The 17,282-nt window shown below is 38.8% G+C and overlaps 1 protein-coding gene across 3 annotated transcripts in view; it reads right to left on the bottom strand.

The window, feature by feature from the left end:
* The window catches only part of GOLPH3L (golgi phosphoprotein 3 like), a 43,537-nt gene that overhangs the window by 14,139 nt on the left and 12,116 nt on the right, over positions 1–17,282 (bottom strand). For 2 of the 3 annotated variants that reach the window (XM_082686024.1, XM_082686023.1), the window contains 2 exons: positions 3,649–3,780; positions 2,411–2,525 (listed from right to left, as the gene is read on the bottom strand). In XM_082686024.1, the coding sequence (XP_082542150.1) occupies positions 2,411–2,525; positions 3,649–3,780 (247 nt within the window). The remainder of the gene's footprint in view (positions 1–2,410; positions 2,526–3,648; positions 3,781–17,282) is intronic. The other variant, XM_082686025.1, reaches the window with a different exon arrangement.

Here is a 17,282-nt window from a genome sequence, read left to right as displayed (position 1 = left end):
GTTTGTCAAATAAATAAATACAATCTTTAAAAAAGAAAAAAGGGCAAAGGACTTGAATAGACATTCTTCCAAAGAAGATATACAAATGGCCATTAACCTATGAAAAGATGCTTATCATTGGTCATTAGGGAAAAGGCTCATCATTGGTCATTAGGAAATGCAAATCAAACCAACAAAGAGACATCCCTTCATGCCTACTAGGGGAGCTACAATAAAAAACAAACTAAAACAAAAAATAGAGTAAGTGTTGATGACAATGTTGAAAAACTGGAACCCCCATGTAAGGCTGGTAAAAGTATAAAAGGGTATTTTCTCCATAGAAAATAGTTTTGTGGTTTCTCAAAACATAGAACTATCTTACTACCCAGAAATTCTACTCCTAGGTATGTATCTAAAAGAATGGAAAGCAGGGACTTGAATAGATATTTGTATATTAATGTTCATAGCAGCATTATCCACAATAGCTAAAAGGCAGAAACAACCCAAGGGTCCATCAACAGATGAATAAAAAAAAAAAAAAGGCAGATTCAAACAATGGATTATTATTTGGCCATAAAAAGGAATGAGATTTTGATGTATATTACCACATGACCAGGTCGCGAAAACATTATTCTTTTTTTTTTTAATTTATTTTTTATTTTTTTTTAATGATTTTTATTTATTTATTTGACAGAGAGAAATCACAAGTAGATGGAGAGGCAGGCAGAGAGAGAGAGGGAAGCAGGCTCCCTGCTGAGCAGAGAGCCCGATGCGGGACTCGATCCCAGAACCCTGAGATCATGACCTGAGCCGAAGGCAGTGGCTTAACCCACTGAGCCACCCAGGCGCCCCTGAAAACATTATTCTTTTTTTTTTTTTTTTTAAGATTTTATTTATTTATTTGACAGACACAGATTACAAGTAGGCAGAGAGGCAGGCAGAGAGAGGAGGAAGCAGGCCCCCGGCTGAGCAGAGAGCCCGATGTGGGACTCGATCCCAGGACCCTGGGATCATGACCTGAGCTGAAGGCAGCGGCTTTAACCCACTGAGCCACCCAGGCGCCCCTGAAAACATTATTCTTAATGAAATAAGACACATATAAAAAGACAAATGTTGTATGATTCCACTTACCTGAGTTACCTAGTACAGGCAAATTCATATAGACAACAAGTAAAAAAAGGATTGCCAGAGAATGGGGGGTGGGAAGAAAGAAGGATGTTTGGGATGATGAGAAAGCTTTGGGGATAAAGAGAGGTAATGGTTACATAAAACCTTGATTGTATTTAATGCCACTGAATTATACATATATTAATGGTTAAGACAATAAAGATTATGTTATGTGTACTTTACAATAAAGTTAATTATATACCCAAAAGAAATTAAAACACATCCATAAAAAACATGTCTTGTGAATGTTCATAGCAGCATTATTCATAATAGCCTAAAAGCAGAAATAACCGCATGTCTATCAACTGATTAATCAACGAATAAATGTGGTACATCTATACAATGAAATATTATTTAGTGATAAAAAGGAATCAAAGTAAAACTGGGAAAGTTCTAATAAGATTGGTGGAGAGTATCAATGTCAATATCCAATGGGTCATATTATACTACAGTTTCGTAAAAAGTTTTCACTGGGGGCTTTTGGGTAGAGTGTATAAAGGATCTCTCAATATTATTTCCTATAACTGCGTGTAAATCTACAAATACCTCAATAAAAATTTCAATTAAAAAAATTGTCACAGAAGGTGACACTGGCTGTGATCTCAAAGTGTCCTGCTTTCTCCTAAAATTTTATGCCACAGATCTACTTATTTATATTAAAGTTTTTGAACTTGCCCTTAGGAAAAAAAGAGGATGAAGTACTGATACATGCTAAAACATGGATCAACCTTAAAACTATTATATCTTAAGCCAGTTATAAAAAAAAGTTGATATAAAAAATTTATATGAAATATCTAGAATAAGCAAATCTATAGAGACAAAATGTAGATTAGTGGTTGCCTAGAGCAGGACAGGAGGCTTGGGAAAAACTGCGAATAAACATGGGGTTTGTTTTTGGGGTGATGAAAATGTTCTAAATTTAGATTGTGATGATGGTTGCAAAATTGTGTGAATATACTAAAATCCATTTAATTGTGTACTTTCCATGGGTCAACTATATGGTATATGAATTATGTATCAATAAAGATGTTAGAAATTTTTCTTGTGAAGAATACTGTTAGAGAGCTTATGGGGTGGGGTGGCAGAACTAAGATGAAACTTTGGAAAATTCTATGTATTGATTAACCATGCCTTTTCTGTCCCTCTTTAATACAGTTACGCAGTGAACCATATACTTCTTACCCAGCAGCTTGAATTCCTGTACTCCTTTTCTTGAACTAGTAGGATAAAGATTATAAAGTGTGGGATTTTTTAACCATTTTACCTGTGAGTAGCTCTATCCACGTCTGGACGGTTTCTGTGGGTTCAGTTGCTTTGATGTGTTTGAGAGTTTCATCCAGCAAAACATCCCCTGTTGGGCTATCTGACTTTAGAAGTACCTTTAAAGGAAGAGTCAAGGGTCCCTGGTTCATTTACTTAATTCAAATGAAAATATTTCAGTATGCCATATATAGATTATTGGTTAAGTGTTATAGGAAATGCAAAGCATTCAAGAAGTTTAAAATCCAGCATGGCATAATAGTAAGAGGACAAAAATAACATTTGAAGTGGACCCTAGGAACAAACTGGATATAAATGATCATGTAGAAAATATGCAATAATAACTCTCTGGGTCTGGAATACCAACTTTGAAAAAAAATATTTTATTTATTTATTTGAGAGTGAGAAAGAAAATGAGCAGGGGGGAGGGGCAGAGGGACAAGAAGAAGCAGACTCCCTGGTGAGCAGGGAGCCTGATGCGGGGCTCCATCCCAGGTCCCCAGGATCATGACCTGAGTCAAAGGCAGATAACCAACTGAGCCACCCATGTGGCCAGAGCATGTGACTCTTGATCTCAGGGTTGTGAGTTCAAGCCCCACACTGGGGATAGAGCCTCCTGGTGATACCTAAAGAATGTCATTTTGGTAGAGTTCTGAGTATGACAGTGATGTTATGAGTGGAAAAAATAAGTAGTAAAAAATGGAAACAGGAGTAGAACTCAAATGGTGGACTCGACTCGCTTATAAACGGAGGAGAAAAATCTAATGGTTATCTGAGCATGACTAGGGTTAAACAAAGACTCACCTGACCCATATGTTTGCTCTCCTCCTATATAAAACTATTTCATAATGTTATAGTTATAGAGGGAGTAATAACAGCATGCTAAAGTGATTTTTCTACATAAAAAAGATAAAACCATAACCTCCTTCTAATTTTGTAGATGATGGATATTTGAATTTATTCCTCTGCTATAGGTTAACTGAAACTGTTAGATAATGGCACAACTGTCAGTGATACTTATCTTGTCTCACTATTCAGATCTTCCCATTCCCCCCAGGGGTACCTGGGTGGCTCAGCTGGTTAAGCCTCTGACTCTTGGTATTAGCTCAGGTCTTGATCTCAGGGTCATGAATTCAAGGCCCTCAAAAACAAACGAACAAACAAAACTTCCCATTCCTCCAAAATGGACCATTGGTACCTGCCCTTTCGTAAGTTAGGAGGATGTCCACAGAGGTGCTATACCTTTCTATCCAGTAGTCGCTTCTTACGCATTGTGGGGGGTTCCAGATAGATTCGACCCCGCATTGCCAGCTCTATCAGGATACCCCCTCGCAGGCCAGATGATATGCAGTCATTCCAGAAAGATGTGTAACCCTAGAAAAGGCAAAAGAGAAGAGAATGTTCTGAAAGGGTATGGACTTGCAGCAAGCACCTTAAAGATGGTTCACCTTTTTTTTTGTTCAAAAGATTTTATTTGTTATTTGACAGAGATAGTGTGAGATAGGGAACACAAGCAGGGGGAGAGGGAGAGGGAGAAGCAGGCTTCCCGCTGAGCAGAGAGCCCGATATGGGACTCAACCCCTAGTACCCTGGGATCATGACCTGAGCCAAAGGCAGATGCTTAACAACTGAGCAACCCAGGCACCCAATGGTTCACCTTTTTGTGATTCATTTCATGTCAAGTGACATGAACTCAAAGCATAGAATAAGAATGGAATCTCTCTTTAATCCCCTAATCTAAACCCCCCAAATAAGGTTTTCTTTCTGACTTTTAGCTCTTTGTGAATTCCTGTGGTTCAGTTGTTAGTTGATAACTGGCAAGTCAAATTTTAATTTTTGAGAAGAATTTTGGCTTCTTGGAAAGCTATTTTATTGGGTAGTGTGGTAGAAATCCAGCTCTGCCACTGACTGGTTAAGTGCCTTGGGTATGTTATTTAGCCATTTTCAAGTGCAATGTCCTCATCTGTAAAACAGGGACACTGATATCTTTCTTTCTAAGTTTGCTGTGAGGAATAAATTGGATGTTACATATAAGAAGGCATTTAGTAGAGTGCCTGGCATATAGTAGCCACTTAAATTACTAGTTTCCCTTCCTTGGAAGCTATACAAAGACATAGAAGAAATAACCACTGTCTTAAGGAACCAAAAAATCTAACTGGAAATACCATGCAAGTGTGAGGAAAATTCTGTGATAATATAAATTTTAAATAAAAGCTCAATTGAAAAAGCAGCAGCAGAAGGCAAAAATTTGGTTTAGAGGATAGTTTTTCCAATTATAAATCACTTTTAGGCTAGTCAGAAACTTTTATGGGATTTGAACTGGGGTTTAAAGAATAGGCTGAATTTTTCAGAGAAGGGAAGGTTTTCTGGATGAAGATAAAGGAAATCATCCCAATTCTACTATTTTTCAAAAGGGCATTCTAAGTAAAAGTTTAAAGGAAAAAGACATCAAATATGTTTAGAGATCTACTCAAGGACATAAGATCAAGTTGATTGGGGCCAAGCTGTGGAAAGCCTCCATGCTCTGAACTTTTACTAAAGGCAATATTGAATCCTGAAGGTTCTGAGCAAGGAGTTACAACGAACACAAGAAGAACTGTTAAAGAGTTATTAGACTAACTGTTCAACATTCCAGCCATTTTTAGGTGTAGCACTCCCTCTAATGGAAGAGAAACTGGATGAGATGTTGGCAGGAAAGTTCTAGCATAGCTTTAAAGTATCACCTTTAATGGTTACTACATAAATCACTATTTTAAAAAGATTTTATTTACTTATTTACTTAATTTTTAATTTTTTAAAAAACAAGCTCCACGCTAAATGTGGACTTGGAACTCATGACCCCAAGATCAAGGGCCTCATGCTCCACCAACTATGCCAGTCAGGTGCTCCATAAATCACTATTAATAGTAGTAATATATAATATTTATTGGATACTTATTATACAGATTTGCGTTCAGCTTTTTTGTATGCACGATCTGATCACATCTTCACAACAACCATATAAGGGAAGTACTACTATCCACATTTTTTTTTTTTTTTTTTTTTTTTTTTTTTTTTTAAGATTTATTTATTTATTTATTTGAGAGAGAGGCAGTGAGAGAGAGCATGAGCAAGGAGAAGGTCAGAGGGAGAAGCAGACTCCCCGTGGAGCTAGGAGCCCGATGCGGGACTTGATCCCGGGACTCCGGGATCATGACCTGAGCCGAAAGCAGTTGTCCAACCAACTGAGCCACCCAGGCGTCCCTACTATCCACATTTTAAAAGATGAGGAAACTAATGGAGGTTCTGTGACACGCCAGGGGTTACAAAGCTAAACAGTGGCAAAGAATTAAAAACATTTTTTAAATACCATTTTCCTCTTTATTGGTTTAGAAGTTATGCACTCTCTTCTCTTTAGCAAAGTTATCCTTGAAATTTTAACATGCATGACAACTTAAAATTAATACAACATCTAATTAGTTTTAAATGAATCAATATTTAACCAGTCTTCCATTTGACCAATATTTTTTTTTTTAAAGATTTTATTTATTTGTCAGAGAGTGGGCGAGCGAGAGCGAGCACAGGCAGACAGAGTGGAAGGCAGAGTCAGAGGGAGAAGCAGGCTCCCTGCGGAGCAAGGAGCCCGATGTGGGACTTGATCCCAGGACGCTGGGATCATGACCTGAGCCGAAGGCAGCTGCTTAACCAACTGAACCACCCAGGAGTCCCTGACCAATATTTTTTAAAGGTAAACTTTGCACTTTAGCTGTGACCTCTTTATTTTTTTCTTTTCAAGATTTTATTTATTTATCAGAGAGACGGGGGGGGGGGGGAGAGCGAGCACAGGCAGACAGAATGGCAGGCAGAGGCAGAGGGAGAAGCAGGCTCCCTGCCAAGCAAGAAGCCCGATGTGGGACTCGATCCCAGGACACTGGGATCATGACCTGAGCCGAAGGCAGCTGCTTTACCAACTGAGCCACCCAGGCGTCCCCCATTTGACCAATATTTTATCTTTTACCTCACGTTAGACATTATTATTAGCATTATCATTATATTATACAGGTAGCACTTGTTTAGATTTACGCAGATGCTTGTCAATATCTTTGCTCACCATTACTACCTGCATCTTAGACCTCCTCTCTGGTACCATTTTCCTTCTTCCTAAAGCAGAATTTCCTTAAGTGAAAGTCTGTTGGAGACAAATTATTTTATCCGAAAGGTCTTTACTTAACATTGTTTTTGTTTTTTAAGATTTTTTTATATTTTATTTATTTGAGAGAGAGAGAGAGAATGAGAGAGAGACTGAGCATGAGGAGGGGGTAGAGAGAAGCAGACTCGCACTGATCAGGGAGCCAGATACAGGATTTGATCCCGGGACTCTGGGTGGCCTGAGCCACCCAGGCACCTTCAACATTGTTTTCTAAAGCTAAGTTCCTTGGGGCGCCTGTGTGGCTCAGCCATTAAGTGTCTGCCTTCGGCTGGGATCAAGCCCTGCATCAAGCCCCACATCGATCCACGCATGGAGCCCTGCATTCTGCTCCCTGCTCAGTGGGAAGCCTGCTTGTCCCCATCCCACTCCCCCCGCATGTGTTCCCTCTCCCACTGTCTCTCTTTCTGTCAAATAAATAAATAAATAAATAAATACCTTTAAAAAAAGATAGTTTCTCATGTCAAAATGGATTAAAGATCTGAATAGAAAATAAAAAATAATAAATATGGTTTTTCTGGACATAACAATCCTGGCTGATAGTTTTCTTGTAGCACACTGAAGATATTAAGCCCTCCACTTCCAGCTTCCATTGTTGCAGGGAGAAATATATCATTCTTTTGATTGTGGTTGCTTGTAGATGATTTGTCTTTTTTCCATAGGTCCCTCACAATCTTCTCTCTTGGTGTTTTGTAATTTGACGATGGCATGACTGTGTGTGAATTTACTTATCCTGCTTGGCATATGCTTCCTGCATTTGTAGGTCCATTTCTTACTCTTCAAAAATTCTCATTCTTAACTCTTAAAAATTTTAGCTCTCCGCCATTTCCTTTATTTTTCCCTTCTGGGACATCAGTCTTTCTGTCTTTTAATCTTTTATATTTTCCATTTCTTTTGTCTCTAAATTGCTTTCTGAAGAGTTCATATCTGGCTTCCAATTTACTCTCTCCATCTGTAACTAATATGCTAAACTAACCACAAGATTTTGATTTCAACTTTGATTTTTTTCATTTCTAAAAGTTCTATGTAATTATATTTTGCTTGGTCATTTGTGATCATTTCTTTTTGTTGTTCATTTTGTGATTCTTTTATTTCTTTAAAAGGTCATAGATATTGGTTGGGGTACCTGGGTGGCTCAGCGGGTTAAGCTCTGCCTTTGGCTCAGGTCATGATCCCAGAGTCCTGGGATGGAGCCACGCATTGGGCTCTCTGCTCAGCAGGGAGCCTGCTTCCCCCTCTTTCTGTCTCTGCCTGCCTCTGCCTACTTGTGATCTCAGTCTGTCAAATAAATAAAATCTTAAAAAAAAATAAAAGGTCATAGATATTTTATGTTGTCTGATCATTTTAATATGTGAGGTCCATGAATGACCTATTATTTGTGATTTCTGCTGAATCTTTGTCATGGGTATTTGATTCTTTGTATGTTTGATATTTGATTAAGTGGCCCATATTTGGGCACCTGGGTGGTTCAGTGGGTTAAAGCCTCTGCCTTCAGCTCAGGTCATGATCCCAGAGTCCTGGGATGGAGCCACGCATTGGGCTCTCTGCTCAGCAGGGAGCCTGCTTCCTCCCCTCTCTCTGCCTGCCTCTCTGCCTACTTGTGATCTCTGTCTGTCAAATAAATAAATAAAATCTTAAAAAAAAAAAAAGAAGTGGCTCATATTAAATTTTTTTTGTGAATCTCTGAGATCCTGAAGGCCTAAATTAAAGACGCCTTCTTTCAGAGAGGAAGATCTGTATTTGCTTCTGCTGAGAGTCAGGCATGAGGGGATTGGGGGACTGCCACACAACTGGGGCCAGAATTTTATTTTATTTTATTTTTTATTTTTAAAAGATTTTATTTATTTATCAGAGAGAGAGAGAGAGAGAGAGCGAGCACAGGCAGACAGAATGGCAGGCAGAGGGAGAAGCAGGCTCCCTGACGATCAAGGAGCCCGATGTGGGACTCGATCCCAGGACGCTGGGATCATGACCTGAGCCGAAGGCAGCTGCTTGACCAACTGAGCCACCCAGGTGTCCCCAGAATTTTATTTTTTTACAAGATTTTAAGTAATCTCTATATCCAACCTGGGGCTTGAACTCACAAGATCAAGAGTCTCATGTTTCAGTGAGCCACCTGGGTGCCCTCTACTGGGACCACATTTAAATCTAGCTTCCCCATTTTATCTCAACTCTGAGGTTTATTCCTGACTATCCAATTCCCAGATATCAGAACTGATTTGATAATTTGTCCTGGGGCAATCTGGATTTCATGTTTGTTTACTGCTCATCTCTACGATTTTAAGTTTGGTGTTTGGTGACCCTGAAGATTTCTTACTTTCCAAAGGCCCAACAGTACTTAGAAATTATGTTTATTCAAGACTCAATATCTGATCACTACACTGTCAGAGACAGTGATCTTCTAATTCCAGTTTTCCCATTATAATCAGGATGATCTTTATGCTCAAATCTAATGATATAACTCCCTTCCACTCTACTTAAAAATCTTTCAAAACTCCTCCCAGTCAAGTCCAAATTCCTTAGTATAATGCTCAAGCCAAGAGGCTACTCACTGGTTTCTCCCTGGCCTCGTTCCCATAGAACACTATGCTCAGCTTTCCAGAACTATTTTTAAGTTTATTTTATTAGTAATCTCTAAACCCAATGTGAGGCTCAGACTCAAGACCCTGAGATCAAGAGCTGCATCCTCTCAGATTGAACCAGCCAGGGACCCCCAGAACTATCTTAAGTACTCTTTTTTTAAAAGATTTTATTTATTTATTTGACAGAGAGAGATCACAAGTAGACAGAGAGGCAGGCAGAGAGAGAGAGAGAGGGAAGCAAGCTTTCTGCTGAGCAGAGAGCCCAATGCGGGACTCGATCCCAGGACCCTGAGATCATGACCTGAGCCGAAGGCAGCGGCCCAACCCACTGAGCCACCCAGGCGCCCCTTAAGTACTCTTAATGTATCATTTTTGCCTACTGGCCTTTGTTCATATTGTTCTCTCTGTCCAAAAGAATCAGTACCCTTATGTCCCCAATTCTTCCCTGTTCTTTTTTTTTTTTTTTTTTAAGATTTTATTTATTTATTTGACAGAGAGAAATCACAAGTAGGTAGAGAGGCAGGCAGAGAAAGAGAGGAGGAAGCAGGCTCCCTGCCGAGCAGAGTGCCCGATGCGGGACTCGATCCCAGGACCCTGAGATCATGACCTGAGCCGAAGGCAGCGGCCCAACCGCTGAGCCACCCAGGCGCCCCTCTTCCCTGTTCTTAAGGATTGTGTACAGGGATCATATCTTCTATGTACCTTCTCTAACAACACCTTTCCTTCTAGTCCACCCTCCAGGTTAGGTTCCTCACCTGGGTGTGCCTATATATACTTCTCCCTTATTTCCTTTATCACACTGTAATCAATTGTCCTCAGTAGAGTATAAATTTCTTAAGGAAAGAGTATCTGACTAATACATAGTAATTCTCAAATTTTTTTTTTAAAGAAAGATTTTATTTTATTTATTTGACAGAGAGAGCATGAGAGGAGAGAGATCAGACTCCCCAGCGAGCACGGAGCCCGATGTGGGACTCGATCAAGGGACTCCAGGATCATAACCTAAGCCTAAGGCAGTCGCCTGACCAACTAAGACACCCAGGCACCCTCTCAATGTTTCTTGACAACATAAATTTATGATCGGAAATAAACATGTTGGGGTGCCTGTGGGTGACTCAGTTGTTAAGCATCTGCCTTCAGCTCACGTCAAGATTCCAGGGTCCTGGAATCAACCCTTGCATAGGGCTCCCTGCTTCTCCCTCTCCCACTCCCTCTGCTTGTGTTCCCTCTCTCGCTGTGTCTCTTTGTGTCAAATAAATAAAATTAAAAAAAAAAAAAAAAAGAAATTGCAAACCTGGCAAAAGCTCAGTTGGAACCATAAACATTCCTTAAACCTATCCACATTTCCTGTGGGCCTAATTTTAGATACAAACCTGGGATTAGTTCCATCTACTATCTGCCTCATGCTACTTTGGAAGAGTCACGTTTATAACCCCTCTTTAAGGAGGGAGTAGGTTTTTTTTTAAAGATTAATATTTGGTTTTATGTAACTTAGCTGCCTAATTAAGGTTAAACTATAACTTTTTTCAGGACATGTAAATTATTTAGGCTTAACTTTTATATAATCTTGGTAATTTTATAATTCTCAACAGGTGTGCAAACACCCATCAGCCAGTATTAAAGCAAATAGAGGAAACTAATTTGTTTGTTTTTTCATTTCTTCCTGACCATGTAGCTTCTGTTACAGTAACAGTGATGTCAGACTGTCAACAGAACTGTAAATGAGAAGCACTGTAAATAAAGAAACAATGGGTAGCAGCATGTAGAAACTATGTTTTTTAATATCATTCCCATCTTATGTAAAACTCCCCAGGAGTTTTTTTAAACTTTCTTTTTATTGAGTCATGCATCGTAATAGAAAAAAGCTTGAAAATATACATGTGGAGTTTTAAAAAATAATTATAATTCTAAGGTCCATATCCCTCTAAATAAATATATCCAGATATACTGGTGAATTCTCAAATCATCTATAATAAAGATTCTGTTTTAAAGGGCCAATGGTTCAGTATGCAGGATGATCTAACACATGCATATTTTTTTTTAAAAAAGATTTTATTTATTTATTTATTTGACAGAGAGAGAGAGATCACAAGTAGGCAGAGAGGCAGGCAGAGAGAGAAGGAGGCGGGCTCCCTGCTGAGCAGAGAGCCTGATGCGGCACTCCATCCCAGGACCCTGAGATCATGATCTGAGTTGAAGGCAGTGGCTTAACCCACTGAGCCACCCAGGCGCCCTAACACATGCATATTAAAGTTCACCATTAAGTCATTAAATTTAGTTATCAAAGGCTATACACATTAGGGAAAAGAGAAAGAGAAAAATTTTAGGATCTACTAAGACAGATGGAATTGCACATTGCTTCATGACCAACAGAGAATCCTGAAGGCCTGCAGAATGAGATCTCTGAGTAGTGGACCTTGTTTTGTTTTAATTAGAAGTGTAATAAATGACTGTAAAAAAAAAAAGGAAAAAAATCACATTATAGAAATGTGTAAAATTACAGGGGCGCCTGGGTGGCTCAGTGGGTTAAAGCCCCTGCCTTCAGTTCAAGTCATGATCCCAGGGTCCTGGGATCGAGCCCTGCATCGGGCTCTCTGCTTGGCGGGGAGCCTGCTTCCCCCCTCTCTCTCTGCCTGCCTCTGTCTACTTGTGATCTCTATCAAATAAATAAATAAATAAATAAATAAATAAATAAATAAAATCTTTAAAAATAATGTACTGTTTTTCTTTGAAGTGCTCTACTGAAATATTAGCTTCCAAGGTTTGAATTAAATTCCTCTTTTATTTTATTTTTTTAAAAGATTTTATTTATTTATTTATTTGACAGAGAGAGAGATCACAAGTAGGCAGAGAGGCAGGGAGAGAGAGAGAGAGGAAGCAGGCTCCCTGCTGAGCAGAGAGCCTGATGCGGGACTGGATCCCAGGACCCTGAGATCATGACCTGAGCCGAAGGCAGCGGCTTAACCCACTGAGCCACCCAGGTGCTCTAAATTCCTCTTTTATAATGTGATTCCATCTAACTCCAATTAATATTTCTATGTCCACACAGCCAATAGAGACATTTCATAAAAGAGATTAAGCATTAAAAAGTCACTCTGCTTGACCATAATGGGTAATGAGGAACTATGACCTGGATGTTATTCCAGTTTAACGCATAATTTCGGCATGACTAAGGATGGGCTATTAACCTAAACAAATGAACAGAATTTCTCAATCAACTTCATGAAGGTTATATCCTTTCAGGCTTATTCATAAGGAGGTTGGATGAAATACACAAAGCTAGTCATAATGATCAGTTTATTAATTTTTTCAACTCCAGTTGAGTTTTTTCTTAAAGTAAAGCCACTATCAAAACTTCAGGGGGAAAAAAAAAACATGATAATGCCTTATCAGTGAAAAAGAAATTCAAAATAAAGGAAAGCAACTGGTAATCTTTGGATATTCCTACATTAGCTTTAAGTCTCATACTTGGCAACAAAAATATGCTTAGTTTTTTACTTTAAGAAATTTAAAAGTGATTATAGCATTAAAACCAGTAACTTACATGTCTGTCTTTCACCACAGTTTGCTACTTATGGGAAAAAGGACAGTGCTACACACTATCCAAAGAGAAAATACTTGAGAAAAGGGAGTAAAAATCTGAAAACACGTATGTAGCTCTAAATCTATTTCCCCACAACTCTCAAATAACTTAAAATAGATTTAGAAACACTTTAAGGTAATTATGGCCTCAAACCTCAAAAGAGCAAAACTTAAGTAAACGCAGATTCACCTTGTTTTCAAATAGCTTTTTCTCCCTGATTAAAAAGTAGTATAGAGGTATTTTAGAAAATTTGGAAAGAAAGAAAATAATAAAAAATTAAAATGACTCACAAATTTCATCATCCTATTATCTTTTGGGTATATGTAAAACCAGAACTTTTCTTTATATATACAATACACATTTCTTCTCTCCTAACACTCATTTTCCCATATGTTTCTTCTTCAACTTCAATTTTGGGGCTTTCCTTCAGAAAACAGCATTGTGTGAGTAATGAAATGACAGAATGTATACATTACAAGTTTTCATAAAACACTGGGGAATAGAAGTAGAACAAACTGAGAGTGGTGATTTCATCATCTTTCATAACAGGGAATCAATAAGATATTGTGTAAAATGGAATCATGTGGTTAAGAAAACATCATTTTTTAACATTTTTGGCTTAACATCCCCAACACACACGAAGTAGAGAGATTATGAACCTCTATATATCCATTATCTAGCTTCAACAGCTACCAATACAATCATCTTTCTTTTATAACTCTCTCTGCTCACCAGATTATTTCAGTACAAATCCAAGTTATTTTAACATATCATCTATAAAATATTATCATACTCTCCCCAAGGCAGGAAGACTTAAAAAAAAAACCTGTAATACTAATATCACACCTAAAAATTAATAAGAATTTTAAAAAAATTAACAAGAATTCCTTAATTTTATCAAATATTCAGTAAGCCTTCAAATTCTACCAATTGTTTCATATAAAATTTATTTATTTATTTTGAGAGAGATAGATAGCATCCTCTGGGGGACAGAGGGGAAGGGAGAGAGAAACTCAAGCAGACTCTGCACTGAGCATGGAACCTGAAGCAGGGCTGGATCTCACAAATCTGAAATTATGATCTGAGCCAGAACCAAGGGTCAGCGACCTAACTGTGCCTGTATATATGTACATACGTACATATACATATATACATATACGTATATCTTTTTTAAGAGGGTGGGGAAGGGTAGAGGGAATGAGAGAATCTTAAGCAGACTCCATGCCCAGCATGGAGCACAACTTGGGGCTTGATCTTACAACTCTGAGATTATGACCTGAGCCAAAATTAAGAGTTGGATGCTTGCTGACTGAGCTACCCAGGTGTCCTGTTTTACCCTTATTTTGTAGAGATAATATTTTATAGAGATAATAGTAATTAAAAAAAAAAGATTTTATTTATTTGAGAAGGAGAAAGAGAGAAAGCGCAAGGAGGAGGAGCAGCAGAGAGAGGGAGAGGCAGGCTCTCTGCTGATGTAGGGCTCTCTCCCCAGGTCCCTGGGATCATGACCTGAGCGGAAGGCAGACACTTAACACTGAGTCACCAAGGTGCCCCTAAGTGGTAGACTTTGAATCTGAATGTAGATATATCTGATTCTAAGTCCTGTGTTTTTACGAGACCAGTGCTCTAACCCCTGAGCTACGGAGCCGAAGTCCTGTGTTTTTAAACAATGCCTATCAGAAAATCAGAAAATATGGGACGCCTGGGTGGCTCAGTGGGTTAAGCCGTGGCCTTCAGCTCAGGTCATGATCCCAGGGTCCTGGGATTGAGTCCCGCATTCGGGCTCCTTGCTCAGGAGGGAACCTGCTTCTCTCGCTGCCTCTGCCTGCCTCTCTGCCTGCTTGTGTGTACTTGCTTGCTCTCTCTCTCTCTCTGGCAAATAAATAAAAAAATTAAAAAAAAATCAGAAAATACAGTAACTAAGCATATTGGGAGATAAATGCAAGAGAACTTAAAGAATGGGAAGGTTATTGTTTTGTGATGTTTCTTTTTATCACTGGATTTGTGATGGACTTTAAAAGGAAATGCTGAATTTATTTAAGATTTTTAAAATTTTTTTTAAATATTTTTTTTATTTGAGAGAGAGAGACAGAGATAGCAAGAGAGAGCACAACCAGGGAGGAGAGGGAGAAGCAGGCTCCCCACTGAGCGGGGAGCCCAACGTGGGACTCAATCCCAGGACCCCAGGATCACGCCCCAAGGTGAAGGAAGTGATGAGCCTTCCCCAAATGAGTACCCCAAGATTTATTTATTTTAGAGAGACAGAGATGGAGAAAGAGTGTGAATGGGGTAAGGGACAGAGGGAGAAGAAGAATCTCAAGCAGACTCCCCGCTGAGCATGGGGCTGGATCCCAGGACCCAAGACCTGAGCCAAAATCAAAAGTCAGATGCTTAACCAACTGAGCCACCCAGGAGCCTGAGGAAATGCAGAATTTAAGTTAAAACAAACTATAGGGACAGTAACAAAAGACAAATGTGGGGATTCTGGGAAGATGAGAGAGCAGAAAGAAATCTTTGTCTCATGTTGTAATTATGCATCTCTGTGTGTGTATATATACATAGAAAGCAGTCTATAAGCATATATTAAAAGACTTCAATAGCAGTTATCTTTCAGTGGTGACATTATGGGTGAAAGATTTTTATTTTCTTTAAACATTTAATAAAAACTTGAGGTATACGGTGCCTGGGTGGCACCTGGGAGTCTGCTTTTCCCTCTGCCTGCCACTCCCACTGCTTGTGCTCTCCTCTCTCTTTCTCTGTCAAATACATAAATAAAATTCTAAAAAATAAAATAAAATAAAAAATTGACGTATAATTTATATAGAGTGAAATGTACAGATGTTAAGTTCAGTTTGTTTTGACAAATGCATATAGCCACATATCTCATTCCCCATCACTAAGTTCTCTCATGTAGACTTCTGAATTTCTTTTTTTTTTAAAGATTTTATTTATTTATTTGACAGACAGAGATCACAAGTAGGCAGAGAGGCAGGCAGAGAGGAGGAAGCAGGCTCCCCACAGAGCAGAGAGCCCGATGTGGGGCTCGATCCCAGGACCCTGAGATCATGACCTGAGCTGAAGGCAGCGGCTTAACCCACTGAGCCACCCAGGCGCCCCCGACTTTTGAATTTCTTAGCATAAACATATTTGCTTTTTTGTTTCTAAAAAAATTTTTTTAAAGATTTTATTTATTTGACAGCAAGAGAGGGAACACAAGCTGGGGAAGTGAGGGAACACAAGCAGGGGGAATGGGAGAGAAAGAAGCAGGCCTCCTGTTGAGCAGAGAGCCTGATGTGGGGCTCGATCCTAGGACCCTGGGATCACGACCTGAGCCCCTCAGGTGCCCCTAAAAATAGTTTTGAGATTTTTAATTTTTTATTTGAGGGAGAGAGAGTGGGGGAAGGGGAAGGAGAAGGAGCAAAGGGAGAAGCAGACTCTCTGCTGAGCAGCGAGACCAGTGCAGGACTTGATCCCAGGACCCTTAGATCGTGACCCAAGTCAAAGGCAGATACTTAACAAACTGAGTCACCCAGGCAGCCCTATTTTGCTTTTAAAATAATAAAAATAAAGCTTAAAAAAAAAATCTTAGACATATGTATTTTTTAAAAAGTCAATAATAGCAACAAAGGGTGAGCACAATCTACCAATGAACACATGGAAGCCTGAAAACCATTGATTCAGGTTTTCTTTTTTTTTTGGGCCATTCCCACTTTAAACCTGGACAACTGCGAATAGGTGAGGACAAACATAGAAAGTAAAGAGTAACCTCCAAAAAATTTCCTCTTCCATGTTTTTTTTTTTCTCTTCCATGTTCTTATAGTACTTTTTGTACCTTTCTTGAGGAAATAAAAACATATCATCTTAATTACTTCTCTTTTTCCTTATTTTATTCAGTGTCTTGGACAAAGCAGGTGCTCAATAAATGTTGGCTGACTTGAACTGAAGGAAAAATCACATCATTATTTAGTTGAATGACACTTCCTGAGGATGAAATGAACTCCAGGTGCATATAAGTAAATAATTACAAAATAATCTCCAAAATCTTTCTATTTCCTCTAAAACCTTTCTAAATCATTGTTATGGGGTGAACTGTATCTTCCCAGCCTCCATATGTTGAAACCCTAACCCCTAATATCTCACAAGGTGACTGTATTTGGAGACAATGCCTTGAAACAGGTGATTAAGTCAAATAAAACTGTTAAAGTAGGCCATAAACCAATCAACTTGTGTCCTTATAGGAGGAAGAAATATAGACACAAGGACACTAGTGATACACGCACAGAAGAAAAACCACATAGGGACACAGTGAGAAGATAAGTAGAAAGGCCTTAGGAGAAACCGAATCTTGGACTTCAAGCACCCAGAACTGTGGGGGTAAAAGAGTTCTGTTGTTTCAGCCACTCAGTCTGTGGTATTTTGTTACAGCAGCCCTAGCAAACTTAATACAACATAATACTCCTGCTGAAAAACCTAGAAGAAATTTGTTTTTAAGTTTTAAAATTAAAGAAAAAAATATACTACCTAC

This window comes from Mustela nivalis (genome assembly GCF_964662115.1).
Source record: "Mustela nivalis genome assembly, chromosome: 10".
NCBI lineage: Eukaryota > Metazoa > Chordata > Mammalia > Carnivora > Mustelidae > Mustela > Mustela nivalis.
Note: the sequence above shows the minus strand (reverse complement) of the source record. Positions and strands in the feature narration are given on the sequence as shown.